Source organism: Crocuta crocuta, unplaced genomic scaffold (genome assembly GCF_008692635.1).
Source record: "Crocuta crocuta isolate KB4526 unplaced genomic scaffold, BGI_CrCroc_1.0 scaffold31, whole genome shotgun sequence".
Classification (NCBI taxonomy): domain Eukaryota; kingdom Metazoa; phylum Chordata; class Mammalia; order Carnivora; family Hyaenidae; genus Crocuta; species Crocuta crocuta.
In genome coordinates this window covers 2,653,546-2,670,049 of record NW_027528362.1, presented here as the reverse complement: position 1 = coordinate 2,670,049, position 16,504 = coordinate 2,653,546, and the positions used below count along the sequence as shown (strand labels likewise).

Genomic DNA, 16,504 nt, shown 5'->3' with positions numbered 1-16,504 from the left:
ATGTCCTGAACACGGTGGGTCTCAAAGTGTGGCCCCCGGACCCACAGCACCTGGACACTCTGATTCTTGGGCCCCACACCGGATTTGCTGAACCCGAATTCTGGGGTGGGGCCAGGCAGTCTGTGCTCCAGCAGGCCCCCCACGTGCCCCTAAGACTTGGGAATCACTGCTCCTGCAAATTCTTTAAAAAAAATTTTTTTTAATGTTGGTTAATTTTTTAGAGAGAGAGAGAGAGAGAGAGAGAGAATGTCAGTGGGGGAGGGACAGAAAGAGAGGGAGACACAGAATCCAAAGCAGGCTGTAAGCTCTGAGCTGTGAGCACAGAGCCCAGCGCAAGCCTCAAACTCCCCAGCTGTGAGATCCTGATCTGAGCTAAAGTCCTCTACTTACCTGAGCCTTCCAGGCGCCCCTATTCCTGCAGATTCTTAACTGCTGCCTCCTCACGCTTGCAAGCCAGAGATGTGCCCTCCCCGCACTTTGCTGGACTCTCTGTCCCTCCCAATTAGGGTAGTCTTTTTAGTGTCTACCCCCCTGGATTGTGTTTGTGTCAGTTTAAGGCTGGGGCTTTCTTACTGCTCAGCGGACGTTTATTGGCCAGCAGTCATCGTGCCCAGGCACGTGGGTACAGAAGTAAGACGTGGCCCCTGAGTCCGCTCAGTGTCTGGTCTGCTGAAGGAGCCGGTGCTCTGGAGGACGGCCACTGCAGCAGGGCATGACACATTCGGTTCATGTATGTTGCACTTGAGATGTCCAGGTAGAGATATGTATCTGGCAAGTGATTGATCCGAGGAATTAAAATTCAAAAGGCAAGGCTGGCGCTAGCAATTTGAAAGTTACCACCATACACGTAGTTTAAAAGCAGGTTTTCCTCAAAGGCGGCTAGTCCTCGGAATCACTTAGGGTCTTCTAAAAATATGGATTGTGCTCTCCTGCCTCCACGGATGACTGAGGATGTTTCGGGATCTCCCAAGCGTCCCGGGTGACTCTGACCAGGCGGGTTTGAGGAACCTGGTCCCAAACCAGGAAACCGTACGGGAAGAATGAGCAGAGAAGGGCGAGGAGGCCAGCGAGGAGCTGTGGGGAGAACACCGGTGATTGGGCCGCGCGGGTCGCGTCTGGGAAGGCTCCTGGGGAGCCTCTGGGACCAGGGCCTGGGGAGGAGGCCAGTGGAGGGCAGGGTTTAGGTGCCAGGGGACTGGAAAGTCACCAGGGGGAGGGCTTCGTGGAGGAGGATCAGATCGCGCACTGCGGCGCCGGAGCCAGACTGCTGCGGTGACCTGTGAGGGCGGGGCGCCCGACCGGCCTGGGGACTTGCCGGGAACTCTCAAGGGGGGAGAGAGTGGAGGAGGAAGGTGACCGGGTAGCCCGGGAAGCCAGGTGTTTTGGTTTTGTTTCTGTTTTAAATGGGAGAAACCGGAGTGGTCGGCCAAGGACGAAGGGTCTGTAGAGAGAGCTGAATGGAAGAGGGAGCGGCGAAGGGGGTACTACTGATGAAGCCACATCCTGGGGGACAGAAGGATGGACTCAAAAGCTCAGCGTTCGGGATTGGCCTTGAGGAAGAGGAGGGCCACCCCCTCTCATCCTGGAGGGAAGCAGGTAGGGGAAGGAAGGGGCTTGCAGACGGCGGGGGGCGGGGGGTCGCTAGGGCTGGTGGGTTTTGTGAGCTTTTACAGCATTTGGTGTGCAGTCTCAGGAACGGGGTCTCTGGCGTCCCAAGACCACCCATGACGGTTGGTTTGCCCATGCGTTACTGGGGTACGTGATTTCCGCGGGGCCCACAGCGGCCCCCACATGGGGGGCTGGGCTTCACCACTTCCTGGTGACGCTCTGCTCGGGACTCTGTGTGTTTCACCTTGAGGGCAGGTTAGCGGTGAGTGCCCGGTGAGCCCACGGAGCTCGTCTGACACCGGAACGGCTGTGATTCTGGTCTCTCCCCTCCTTACTCCCCCCTGCCATACCTCCTCCCCTTGTGCCCGTTACTTGCCCTCCTTTTCAGCCCTCCTCCTTTCCCATCCTTACTCCCTTTTCCATATTTCAGTTTCGTACACAGACTGGGAGGCTTTGAGGGCCTGGCGTCGTCCTGGTCACATCCAGTGTTTCTGAGGGGAGGGGTGTGTGGTGGCGGTGCCCCCGTCCTCTCCCCCCGTGTGGGGTTTCAGGTGGTGCCAGTAGGCAGTTCCTTGTGCCGAGATGTGTGGCATCCCCAGGTCTCCTTGCTGAGTGTCAGCCTCGCCCCTCAGTTTGTGACAAACACACGCCCTCCTCCCATTTCCAGATGCCCTCTGGGGATCGCAGGGTGTTGCCCTTTGAGAACTGCTGCTCCCACCTCTGTGGTCAGGAAGCCATTAGGATGGGGGTCCGAGTCCCTGCATCTGGGCCCCTTGGAAACGTACGCTGTGTTCATGTAATCGTGTTGGTGGTTAAGAGCGTTTGTAGCGATTTCAGGGAGGTGATGTTAACAAGACACAAGAAAACAGGTTCTTATTGTTTTCTGGGTTCTGGTTAAAATATTGAGGCTGTAAGTGAAGATGCATAGGACTATTTTTGTTGGACTTTAAAACATGGCCTCTTGGGAAACAATTAAGTACTACTTAGCCTGTGCTCAGTATATACCAACCTGCACTTAGAAATTTTGAGCGGGGGAAAGGAAGGGAGAAAAGTGGAATATTTGCTTACACAGGAGTGTTTTTCAATAAATCCGTATATTATAACATGTTCAAATAAATGTTGGGTTTTTATCTAATCATGCAAATACTGGACCCTTTCCCAGTTTTTATAATCTGGTTATTCTTATATGCGCACTTGCCGTGTTTCATAGAGGTGAAGCTTAGAAACCTGTGTGTCCTGAATGTGAAGAACTGTGGTCACAGCCAGCGTGACCCTGAAGAAAATGGATCAGTCCTTGGAAGACTGAGTTCTGTATGTTATGAGTGAAAGGAAAAATCAGTCTTCATACTGTGAGTTATTGACGTTTCCCTTCTTGTTCTTCTCTCCTACAGAACCTGAAAGCGGATCCAGAAGAGCTTTTTACAAAACTGGAGAAAATTGGAAAGGGCTCTTTCGGTGAGGTGTTCAAAGGCATTGACCTTCGGACTCAGAAAGTGGTTGCCATAAAAATCATTGATCTGGAAGAAGCTGAAGATGAGATAGAGGACATTCAACAAGAAATCACAGTGCTGAGTCAGTGTGACAGCCCATATGTAACCAAATATTACGGATCCTACCTGAAGGTAAGGCCTGAAAATAGGAACGCGATTTTCTGTGACGCAGCCCTTGACTGAACTGGAGCGGTGTACACGAAGGATGTCCGTAGCACAGCAGGCTTTCAGAGGAAGGAGAAATGTTCTGACCTTAGCAGTGAAAAGACCTTGGCTTTGGTAGTTTGATCATCTTAAATGTCACCTATAGAAATATATTCTGGTTAAAGTGTTTTGTTGAAATTCCCTTTCAAACAAGAAAGTGTATTTCTGAGCAGGATTTGGCCATCAGAGGCACATTTATTAGGAAGGTGTTATGACAACCGCAAATTTACCTAATTTTGGCCTGGTTTATGGTGAAAACTCCTGCCAACCTAAGAATATTAGCCTTTTGATAGTCTCACTTACCAATTATAATTTAATGCTGTTTTTAAAAAACTGCTGGAACTGATAAGGTTTTGTGAGTCCCTTTATCTGTATTTGACTTTGAAGAATTCTAGGGAAGTAAATAATTACTTACAGGAGTTGTGATAAAACACTACAAATTGTCCTTGGTTTCACCTAGTTCTGTAAGTAGGAAAGGAGCATTAAAGGCGGTTTTCTAGTTCGCACGGAACCGTTGCAGACATCGTGGGGCACTCGTGTTTCCCACTGAGAAAGTGTAAGACTGTCGCTTGTGTTTCAGGTTCCTTGACCAGTGCCTGTTTTACTGACCTTAGCGATGTAGTAGCTTCCCAGATGGAGTTTTGGAAATCTGTAAGACTTGGTGAACAGCGATTCTAAAATAACTCTTGGGGAAACTAATGCTTCATAGGTAGAAAGAGCTACTTCCTGAGGTAGCGGTGAGCCCCGACCGTGTGTGGTTGTGCTTCCTCCTGACCTGGGTGTGTCCTCTAAAATCTCCATGGGCGAGCCTGCACCCTACTGTGTTGTCCGAAGGGATAGTACATGCTTTGATTTTGTGGAAATGTGATAATGAGGTATGAGTGGAAGGAGGCCATCTTGAGAACCATCGATTCACTTAAAATGAATATTTAACGAAGTAAATAATGGAGTGGTGATCCAGCCTTCTTATTTTGGCAATATATCGTTGGTCAGATGGCAAAGGATGGCCCAGAGGTTGGTCATAGGTCAATGCAGCAGTTTGAATGGAAAGATTGTTTTGGAGTCCTATGCCTTGGACTTGTATCTTGTCTTTGTGTATGGCCTTGAGCAAGTTTGTTTGTTTTTTTAAACATTCTCTGCTTCCTCGTTTGTAAAATGGAAAATTATGATATATATAGCTCATCGTTGCAAAGAGTAAATGGTGTTAAGTCCATGTAAAAATAACTTGGCATGTTGTAGGTACTTAATGAGTGTTCTTTTCCTTCCTTAATGTATTGAGTTTATTCATACCTCATTTCTGAAGTAATCTTGCAGTGAAGGACATAGTCACTGAGGTCAAAGCAAGGAGGAAGAAGTGATGACAGTGAACACTGTGTGGGGTGTGCATCCATTTTGGGTCTTGACAGGGCAGGAAGAGAAGCTCTCTGTGTTTTGATTCTCATCCAGGAGAACACATGTGACTTCCATACGGAAAAGCAAAGGTTTTCTTGATCTTAATTTCTATTGAGAAAAACCAAATAGCTAAAGAAACTCAACTTGAACTCTGTCTGCTATATCACATACTATCCTTCGTGAAATAACTTCAACAGTAGTTTTATAGTAAATTCAGAGTTGGGTTCGTGTGGCATGCTGGTGTTGTATTTTAACATGAATTATGGTACCCTTGGAAGAGGAAGGGTTGAAGATTCTCACAAATTATTAGTGATTTATGCCAGCTGATAGTTAACTACGGAAATAAAGGATCAGTGGTTCAAAAGTATCTTTTCAACCTCAGTTCTCCAGCAAAATCTTTACTGGAATAGATTGCTGTATTGTGGCCAGACACGGTGTTCACTGTACGTGTTTAGAGATTCCATCCAGTATGTCCTGTTCTTGCCTGAGTCACTAATTCTAGAACGTCCATTCCAAGTCAACCTAACCTTGATCTAGAGTTGCCCAGTAAATTTATTTGGTTAGCGTAATGTCAGCTGCTAGAAGAACCCTCCCAAATTTCTAATAGCTCACATATGATAGAAATTTATTCCTTGTTCCCTGGTAGTCCTGACTGATGAGTGGTTTTCCTCCAGTGCTGGAGGAATCGAGTTTGTTCTGTCTTGTCTTCCTGCCATCTTCCATACATGGCTGTGCGCGTCTGCCTTAGGACATTGTGAGGCCCCAGTGGGGACTCCTGTGAGAAGTGTCCCTGTGCCGAGGCCTGGAGAGAAGAGCACATTCTTTCTGCCCATGTCCCCCCGCCCAGAGCGCCACCACCCTGCCACACCTGACTCTGGAGAGGCTGTCAGACGGCGGCTCATCATGTGCGTCTTCGAACAGGCGGTGGGCTTGGTGCTCAGTGAGCCGTTCCTTTCCAAAGTCACTCACCCTGTAAAGGAAGTGGAGTAACTCATGGAGTGATTTTCTCTGCTGACTGTCTTCAGGCAGGATGCAAAGTTTTGATCACTTTGTCTAGAGTGTCTTCAGTTTTACTAGGTAGATTGTCTTTTAGAGACTATAACTGCCTCAAGAATGCCAAAAATATCACCATTGTAAAACCTTGACTTCTTAAACCATGCAAAAGATGGATGATTCTGTCTAATTAAAAACATAAGGGACTTCTCTAGTTCCAAACAATAGTAGCTGATGTAAGTCAGGCAGGACACAAGTCCAGACCTGTGACTGTCCGCTGGTTCTCATATAGAGTCTTACGAAGTTCTCTGGCCCAGAGGAAGACCCTCAGTGACAAGCCAGAGGCCCTTCTGTCATCTCAGTAGGCTCATGAAGTTTAAGTTTGTGTAGTCCTAACTGTCCAGTCAGATACAAATTAAACTGGCACAAAAGATGAATGAGTCAGTGGGTCATTGACAGTAAGTTGCAAATTCCTGTGCTCCCTGGTTTTTGTTGCCCTTTTAAAAGCTCCGCATAGGGGTACCTGGGTGGCTCAGTCAGTTGAGTGTCTGTCTGACTTTGGTTCAGGTCATGATCTTGCGGTTCGTGGGTTTGAGTCCTGCATCGGGCTCTGCTGACAGCCCAGAGCCCGGAGCCTGCTTCGGATTCTGTGTCTCCCTCTCTCTCTGCCTCTTCCCTGCTCATGCTCTGTCTCTGTCTCTCAAAAATGAATAAATGTTAAAAATTTTTAATTTATAAAAAAATAAAAGCTCCCCATAGCATTCAGAGGTAATACTTTTAGTTCTTTTAAGTTGTGATGGGAGAGAGGGCCTTCAGTTTCACCTGGTGTTAAGGACTTTCACAAACCAAGATGGGGCAAAGAAGAAATGAGCAGAAACTGGTATCTTCCTACTGGGTTAGCATTCAGAGGCCTCCTAACTGTGTGTTGGTCTCAGTCATCCGGTCCGAAAAAAGAGATGAAGAACGGTAGCTAAGTAGTGGTCTGAATATGCTGGATGTTACCAAAGATGAGGTGAGTGGAGTGGATTTCCACTTTGTGGCTGGGATCAAATCACAGAGGTGCAGTGTGGCAAACTTTCCCCCCCAAAGATTAAAAACAAAAACAAGGTCAGATGAAGGAGGAGAGGGAATAATTTCAGCAGGGAGAACTTGAGTTTCTTTTGATAAATCTGATGACTGGATGGGTCCTTAAAGATTATTACTGCACACCAGAGAAGATCTTCCTTTGTTGTGGTTTAGGGGTTTAATGTTTGGGAGATTAAACCAGTGAGGACATTTAATTAAGTAGAAGCCTCTGCATCCCAGCCATAAGCCACTGGAATCTTAGGTCACAAAAATACCATCCTCAGGGTCGTAATGAAACTGAGTGTGTGTGTGTGTGTGTGTGCGCGCGTGCGCGCACCCGCGTGCATGCGTGCGCGTAAGGGTTGATTTGGTTGGTGTGCAGGAGGGGAGAGAGAATTGTTTGGTGTTTTAGTTAGGCAGGAAAGACACGGTAAGATCATAATAGAGGGCATGGTGAGCTCACATAGGATTTTAAGTCTCTTTTCTTCTGCAGCGGTCACAAGTTCTGTTCCTTCTCTTTAGCTGTACACCTCTGTCAGGCGTTGTTTTGTTTTGCGGAGATAGGCAGATTATTAGAATCTCCACTTTGCGATTCACCTAGAGTCAAAGCCAGGATTTTAGTCTTGGATCCTAGCATAGATATTCAACTGTCTGGGTTTTCACCAGGCTCCTGACTTCCTCAAGGATAAAAGGTAGAAACCTAACAGTTACCTTGCAGGATTACTGATCAAGATTGAGAACATAGAGATAAAGTGCCTGGCATGTAGGAGGTTTTTCCTCAAGTGATAACTTAATTATTTTTTATTTAAAAAAATTTTTATTAATGTTTATTCATTTTTGAGGGAGGGAGACCTAGAATCTGAAGCAGGCTCTAGGCTCTGAGCTGTCAGCACAGAGCCCGATGATGTGGGGCTCGAACTCATGAACCATGAGATCATGACCTGAGCTGAAGTTGATGCTTAACCAACTGAGCCATTCAGGTGCCCCTTAATTATTTTTTTAATAAGAGATAAGTTATCTGTGCCAGATGCTTCAAAATTCATAAGTTTTAAAAACAGATTGTTAATATGCTAAAAATTAGGTTTGTCATTTTCTTTTATAATAAATTACTTTGTACTCTCAAACATCAAGCCAGCGTAACCAGAGCAAATCAAGTGCAAGACAAAAAAAATCCAGAAAACATAAAAGCCCTGTTTATCTTAGTAGTTTGTGTTGTGTTGATACTAAGAAAATGTTTCCGTGGAGCAAGTAGTTGTCTAATTTGGATTCAGATCCCCAACTGAAGAGTTAAGTTTTTCTTCAGTTCCTAAAAATGTTTTGGGTAGTTTTACTCATCAGGTTCACTAGAAAACTAATATGGAAAAGTCCCCTGATGAGTTTTAGAAAATTTACTATATGTAAATACAAATTATGCAGGTAAAAGGATTGGCTGTGTCATGTACATTACAGGTACACTTTGCAGTAATCTTTTGAGGATTAAATTATTTTGACTCCTTAAACAATTTTTTTTTTTAATGTTTATTTTTCAGAGGAAGAGAGACAGATCGTGAGCGGTAGGGAGCGGCAGAGAAAGAGGGGGGATTGGGGGGAAGACACAGAATCCAAAGCAGGCTCCAGGCTTTGAGCTGTCAGCACAGAGCCCATCGCGGGGCTCGAACCCATAAACTGTGAGATCATGATGTAGCCAAAGTTGTCAAATTACTCAACCAGCTGAGCCACTCAAATGCCCCATTTTGACTTCTGATGTCTCTTTTTTTCTTCTTTCTTCTCCAAAGGGCAAATAGTAGTTCCTGATGAAATAGAAAAACCTATCATTTTGCCTTTAGGAAAAAAAGTAAAAGAAAAACGTATATAAATGGCGACATATTTGTGAGTGAGGCTGCTGGGTAGGCTACTGTCCACCCACTTGTTAGGACTTCTTGTCCCAGCATGACCACTAATAGCCTCTCCCTTGACTTTCAGATGCATCCAAGTTTAGGTAATATAATCAGCCCATTATGCTTTATCTCCAGAATGAAACAAAACTAGAGTCTCTTGCTTCCCTGTATTATATTATAATTTCCTGATATTTTTATCTCAGAGAAGAAATATTAGTGTTGCTACATGATAATAAACATACCTGTTGGGACACATCTGAATTTATCTTTACTCACACTTTTCCCCCAACCGCCCCATGGTAGATCTTGCTTTTGTTTTGACCTGGTTTCTGACATAGTTCAGAATATAGATGGGTTATTTAGTTTTGAGAAGCATTTGAGCTCAACATGTATGCCTGATATGTGTACAAACTCTCCTGTGCTTCGGGAATTCTTATGCAAGTTTGTGGGTTCCTTCTCGCTCACGTCTCCCTACCCCTGAGGGCAGATGGTGCCAGCATATTCTCCTGGAGATACAGAAAATAAGATACTATGGGTACAGTATGTGAGACATGATTTGCAGCTTAATTGAACTTGAGTCAAAAAGGTAGTTTTAAAGGGCCAGAGAGGAAAGTCAGACTCTCCTGTTTGGAGAAGTCCCTGTGCAGCGTGGGACTTTCTGCGGTTGTGACAAAGAACAGGTGACATTGGGACCCAGCCACCTAAATATAGTTCTTGCTGTACCTCCCACCAGCTGCCCCATCATGTACCGCCCACACTGATGGCACCTGCGGCCACGTCTGCAGACGTGTTTAGTTGTCGTTACTGGGGGACAGTGCTGCTGGCACCTAGCGGGGGGTGGGGACCCGGGATGTGACTACATGTCCTGCAGTGCACAGGACAGCCCCCACAGCAAAGAATCACACAGCCCACGTGCCCCTAGTACCACTGGTGAGAAAATGCTGCCCATGGAATGAACAGCGATCTTTCGTCTCCGCATGTATAGGTAGAAGGAATGGTGTTTCTAGGGCTGACTTCGAGACTCTTGGAAATGGCCCAAGGGGTATTTTGGACAGAGAGGCTCAGAGACCATGATTATGCCCGTGTGATTTTTATGGCCAGACCAGATGTGGGTTTTGTGAGCATCCCAAGCAGGAGGTGTCTAGATCCGGGACAGTGATTTTATACAGCCTGGGATGCTAGGCTAAACTATGAAAAGTCAGCATTTTGGGGACAGTGGTATCTGAAAGATGCTTTTCTGGGTGACTTTTGTTCTGATAGAAGACAGGACAAAGGCTGTAGGATTCCTCAGAACATTATGGGCCAAAGAAGCTTCTTCACAGCGGGTATCATTTACCTGAATTCTATTGATGACCCTTTTTAGTCCAGTGTCCATTATATAAACTCTGCCTTTGTTAAACGAAGCTGTGGAGAGCAGTGCTGGTCGGGTTTCCCAGGGGGTGCGGTTCAGCAGAATGGGAAGGAGGAGCCCCTCACCTCCCCGCCGGGTGTCCTCAGGGGGAGTGTGAGTCTTCGTGAGCACATGGGGGCTGGCTGCAGAATTCCTATCCCTGGGACATTATTTAATATCTGGATCAGTGCTGGGTATCAGAAGGCCCTCATCATTTTAACATTTTCCATGTTTTCTGGCAGATTGAGGACAACCAAGGTCAGAAGTTAATGAATGAAAAAGCAAGTGAGATGCTGATATCTTGCTTTTTTTTTAAGTATATCATAAGGTGTTTTTAATTTTTTTATTCTTTTTGGTTACTTTTTTTTTAAAGTTTATTTTTGAGAGAGAGAGAGCACAAGTGAGGGAGGGACAGAGAGAGAAAGAGGGAGAGACAGAATCCGAAGCAGGCTCCAGGCCCTGAGCTGTCAGCAAAGAGCCTAAGTTGGGGCTTGAACTCAACAAACCACGAGACCATGACCCGAGCTGAAGTCGGATGCTTAACCAACTAAGTCACTCAGGCGCTCCTTGGCCACTGTTGTTTTTAAACCCGGAGCATCATTCTTGGTGCTAAGGCAGAGATCTTACTATAGCCTCTCTGAGCTTTAGGCTAACTGCCTAACCAATAAGATGGCCTGTTTTATTCTGTTAAATCAAGCATTGGCCATTTCCTTACTGGATTTCTTTCTACCTTTTCCATTTATGGACATCAGATGAGGAGAGTGGAGCCTTTTTTCCTGTTTTTCACTTGTGGCCCCATCATCATCGATCTGTGTAAGACCCTGGTCTGTTCTGATTTGTTACATTTCCTCTTCCATCCCCACTGACTGTTTCTTTCATAGCCTAAGCTTTGATAGGTCTTAGGATATGTGCGTCTTCAATAGATAAACATTTTGTGTACTGTGTATGAGTTTATTTTTTCCAATCACATAGTTATTTTTCAAAATTTGCACAGTGAAAACTTTTTTGGCTTTACACTTCTTACAGTTCAGTGCATCTTTACAGGCATATGGCTTCTTATAACCACCACCAGACACAGGACACACAACAATCCTGATATCCCAGAGAATTCCCAACCTCCTGCCCCAACTCCTGGCATTTGTTGATCTCTATGTTGTCCCTGTGGTTTTACATTTTCCAGAGTACCATATAAATGGAATCACACATCTTTGTTACTGGCTTCTTGCAGTGAGCCTAATGCATTTGGGATTAATCCATGTCTGTGCCTGTATCAGTTGTTTGTACTTCTTTATTGTTGAGTGGCATAGTGTTGTAATGATGTACCATATTGGCCTGTCGAAGGCCAGTTGGGTGGTTACCAGATTTTGCCCCTTATGAATAATGTTGCTGTAAACATTCACATACAGTTTTTGTATGAACATAAGTATTCCTTTCTCGAAGATAAATACTAGAAGTAGGATTGCTGGGTCATATGGTAAGTGTATGTTTGATTTTCCACAGTGGCTGTACCATTTTGCATTGGCATTATCATTTTTTATGTTAGCCATTTTTGTAGGTGTGGTATCTCCTTGTGGGTTTTTTTTTTTTAAAGTAATTTCTGCACCCAATGTGATGGTTGAATTTGCAACCCCGAGGTCAAAAGTTGCATGCCCTTCCGACTGAGCCAGCCAGGTGTCCCTCATTGCAGTTTTAATTTGTATTTTTCCAGGGTGCCTGGGTGGCTCAGTTGGTTAAGCATCCGACTTCAGCTCAGGTTATGATCTCGTGGTTCCTGGGTTCGAGCCCCGCATCGAGTTCTGTGCTGGCAGCTCAGAACCTGGAGCCTCTTTTGGATTCTGTGTCTCCCTCTCTCTCTGCCCCTCCCCTGCTCATGTTCTGTCTCTTTCTGTCTCAAAAATAAATAAACTATTAAAATAAACTTAATTTGCATTTCTCCATTGACTTGTGATTTTGAGTGTCTTTTCATGTGGCTCTTCTTATTTCCGTCAGCTCTCTGGACTGTGTATTCTGGAGTGGGATCTTTATTCAAGTTAAGATCAGCATGTTCTGAATAGCTTTACGACTTGATACTCTGCTTTTTTTTTAGTTTCTCTAAATTCATCCACGTAAAATGCACCCTTCACTGGTTTCTGGTGTTTTCACAGCCATGACTATAGTGATGGTACCCAGCTCTAGGTACCACTGACGTACTCTGTGTCTCTTCTGGAAGCTTCATATAAAAGGGATCCTATGATACATGCCTTTTGTTATTGGCTTCTTTCACTTTTTTTTTTTTTAATTTACACAAGCAGTGTAGAGCCCGGGCTTGAACTCCTGAACCGTGAGATTGTGGCCCAAGCAGAAACCACCAGTCAAACGTTCAACCACCTGAGCCACCAGGCGCCCAAAGCATACATGGTTTCAGAGTTCATCCTTATTATAGCACGTGTTGATAATTCATTCCTTTTTATTGCTAAATAGTAGTCCATTGCACGTATATATCACGTACACATTCCTGGTTTTTAGTGTTTGATATGTATATTTAGGTTACTGATTTTTAAAATCCATTTTAGATATGATAAAATATCTTCTCAGACTCCATTGTTCTTCTGAGAGGTATCCTTTGTTGAAAGAAATCCTTAATTCTAATATAGTTCAATCCATCAATTTTTAACCTTCTGGTTTCTGCTTTTGGGATCCTGTTTAAGGAATCTGCGAGTTCACTAAGGTTATAATGTGTTTAAATTTTTTTTTCTTTTTTAGCCTTATACTTTCTATTAGATTTTTAATCTGTCTGGTAGATAGTAGGAAGGAGGGATTTTATTTTTCTCCCATGTAGTGGGAGAGGCCATCCATTACTATTCTGTAAACTATCTGTCCTTTCCTCCATTCCGGTATGATGCTCTAGCACGTAAGAGTCTTCTGTGTTTCTAGGTCTGTTTCTGGAGTTTCTGTTCTCTTGCAAGGCTGGTATCATTCATGGTGTGTGTGTGTGTGTGTGTGTGTGTGTGTGTGTGTGTGTGTGTGTGTGTGTGAGATTATCAACTTGGTTTTAAGTCTTAGTATCTGGAGGGGATAACTCTCTTCACCTCTCCCACATACAAAAAAGGCTATTCTTCCATACAGCTTTCAGACTGAATTTGTACATTTTCTGTTTAAGAACCTGCTGGAATTTAAAAATTTATTTATTTTAATTAAAAAAATTTTTTAAATGTTTATTATTTTTTTTGAGAAGATAGAGACAGAGTGTGAACAGGGGAGGGGCAGAGAGGAGAAGACACAAGAATCTGAAGCAGGCTCCAGGCTCTGAGCTGTCAGCACAGAGCCTGACGTAGGGCTTGAACTCACAGGCTGTGAGATCATGACCTGAGTTGAAGTCAGATGCTCAACCGACTGAGCCATCCAGGCACCCCTAACAATTTATTTTTGAGAATTGATGTCTTAAGCCATTCTATCCTTGAACACAAATGCCTGTCTTTTCTTTTGGGTTGTGTTTTGTGAACTTTAATAAAGCTCCATTTTCTGCCAGAAAGATCTTATGGATTTGTAGGTCAGTTCCTGGACATAAATTTTTCATTGCTATTTTGCATGCTGTTTCCTGGATTGCTTAGCTAAGGGCACAGTGATGACTTTTTCTTCCCCATATTGTTTTCAGTAATCTTGCTGAATTCCTGTTAGTTTTCTATGCGTATGCTTGCATCTATAAATAATGAAAGTGCCCTGTCTTCCCTCACATCCTCATCAGTGTCTTACATTTGAGGTTTTGGCCTTGGCTTCTAGTACTGTGCTGACTATGTGGTGGTAGGAAGGGAATACCTGTCTTCTTCTTCATCTTAGAGAAAATGTATCTTAAAGTTTTCTTTAACAGCTTTGGTGTTTTGTATAGAATTTAAGAAGTCAGCTTCCACTCCTAGTTAGAAGGCTTTTTAAAAACAAAGGAACAAACCAGAGCACCTGTTTTTTTCCCGTAGTTTTTAAAGATAGTTATGTGATAGTTCTCTTTCAGTTTTGGCGTAAACAGATGGCAGTGGGCTAGATCTAAGGTGTTCCCTGACTTCTGAGAGAGAAATTATCTTCACAGAGTGAGTGAGGAGAGCCTCTAGCTAATGTTGCCAGAAGGCCCGAGAGTAGGCTTTATTAGCTGAGGTCCTCATCTGAGGCAATTTGTTACCTTGGTCTGCAGTTTTGCAGAGAAGCAGAACCTGCCCTTGCCTTGGACGACGGGCTGTGGCAGAGACCCCGTTACTGACTCCCTCCCTGGTGTGTCCTTCCTGGCCATGGATTAGGAATGATGTGGCGGCAGAGAAATTTAGCTGACAGTTCAGTTGATGGCTGACTGATGTCCTTCCATCTGCGCTGGCAGTTAACCCAGCGTCTCAGCCCCTAAGCCTCCTGTGGGTCCCCGCTGTGGCGGAGTAACCTGGCCCAGAGCGCCCGAACCGAGAACATTCTGTACTGGCTTGCAGTGTTGACTGTGAGAAGATATTTCCAGGCTGCAGGAAATTTTTGGTCTTTGAAACTGGCAAGGACGGATTACTTGCGGACTTGTCTCTTTCGGAATCGTTCAGATGGTGTCCGGAAGGTCCGGGTGGTCGTTTCAACTTGGAATTGTTTTCGGCCTCTGCTGGGGACTGCCCAAGACAAAACGGGAGCGGTTTAGGGGGCGGGCCGCTGTGGAAAGGAAGGATGGATCCTGGGTGGTTTGGCCTGCCCTGGTGAGCCACATGTCTTTACCTTTTGTAATTTACTGTAATGCTAAATAGTCTTCATCCATTGGTTTTAGATTCCACTTTGGTCATTTCCTTCTGTGTTTTGAGGTAGGTAGGTGGTTTGTAAGTAAGCTCCAGCTCGACATGGAATAGAGGCGTGGGGATTGGGGAAAAGGTCTGCAAATTTGGTGTTGGGCAATATCCTACAGGAGCTAGGGAAGAGACCTAGTTAGAAAGGGAAAGATTGCCTTTACCATCACCTTCCTGTCTTCTAGCCCCTCTGACCCCACGCCCTAGAGATCTGGAGTCTGACCTCTAAAGATGTAGTCCTAGCTCTGAGTTAAACCAGCAGTGTGGTCACTTCATCTTGGACCTGTGACCAGAGTAAAGTTCCTTCCTGTCTCTAATTCGGCTTCACTTGCCATTTAATAAGTATTCCTTACACACAGGCAGAGAAATTAGAACCGTATATTTTCAGAGCAGGAAAGGACTTGGGGGCCCCTGGCACACTCTATATATTGTCCGGATTAGAAAACAAACCAAGACACAGACCAGCTGAGTGGTTTCCTTTTCTCCCAGTGTCACAGTTGAGCTGGGTTCGGGGCTGCGGGTTCCTCGTTCCTTGTCCCCTGGTGGCCTCCCTGCACCTGATCGTTGTCCCGTCAGATGCTTCTTTCCCGTTCTCCGTGTTGGACTTCCTCTCCCTGGTGGCTTGTTCCCCTTCTACCGAGATTTCAGATATCTAACCAGTAGTTTAGCCATTTTTGCATGAGCTGAGCCATCCAGTCCCGAGGAAGGGGTGCCTTACTGTTGCTTACTTAGGCACCGCCCTCTTCTCCCCCTGGGGTGGGTGATCACTCACCTGCAGGGGTGTGATGATCGATGTGGGGAGCATCACCCTGGGGGCTTACAAACCCCTGAGGCCTGGCTGCATCTGGAGATTCTGATTTCTTTGTTCTCAACCACGGTCTAGACAGTGGGAATTTTAAAAGCTCCCCAGGTGATTCTAATGTGAGGTCAGGTGTCAAAAGCATCAGCATCAGCACAGAGCAGCACACAGAAGGTAATGGCCTCTAAGGATGCTTTCAGCATCAGAGAAAATACTGACTCAGAAGGTTTCCACAAGGAGGGTGTGCATTTCCTTGCACCTCCCAGTCCAGAAGGGCAGCTCCAGGTGCAGTGCAGCTGGTGGTCCCTGGTGTCGTCAGGGATCCAGGCTCCTTTTCATGCTGTCGTCCTTAGGGTCTTGGCTTTGCCTGTGGGCAGGTAGAGGGGCATTTCACCCCCTCTGTTAGAGTGTTCTTAAGGTACTGGAAACCTTTCTCAGAAAGCCTCCCCCAGCCACCTCCTTGACTCCTCAGAACTGGTTCATAGGCTGATGCCTCAATCAGCTCCTGGTTGGAGGGATGGGGCCACCCTGTTGACTCCCACCAAATAGGATTTACTTTTTTTTTTTAAGTTATTATTAGTATTATTTTAGTAATCTATACAGCCAATATGGGGCTCATACTCACAACCCTTAGATCTGGAGTGGCATGCTTCTCCCACTTGAGCCAGCCAGGTGCCCCCTAGGATTTACTTCTTGTGTTGCAGAAGAGTGGGCGTGGCCATAGGCACAAAGTCAAGGTAGGGAGAATGGGGAGGTGTTGGCTGAGTAGATTACCCATCCGGGCCTCTCTGTTTGGTCCTGACCTGAGCGTGCTCGTTTGGGGGGAGCTCTCTGTCGCCAGTGGATTGTGGACTCTGGTATCTGCTTGCCCGTGGGCGCTCCCTTTGCTTGTGGCTGCTGAGCTGCAC

At 45.4% G+C, this 16,504-nt stretch overlaps 1 protein-coding gene across 1 annotated transcript in view; it reads left to right on the top strand.

Moving 5' to 3' along the window:
• Window positions 1-1,503: 1,503 nt before the first annotated feature.
• STK24 (serine/threonine kinase 24) overlaps window positions 1,504-16,504 on the top strand; it is a 66,278-nt gene continuing 51,277 nt past the window's right edge. The window contains exons 1-2 of the mRNA XM_077753873.1: window positions 1,504-1,596; window positions 3,000-3,230. Of these exons, the coding sequence (XP_077609999.1) occupies window positions 1,519-1,596; window positions 3,000-3,230 (309 nt within the window). The 5' untranslated portion in view covers window positions 1,504-1,518. The remainder of the gene's footprint in view (window positions 1,597-2,999; window positions 3,231-16,504) is intronic.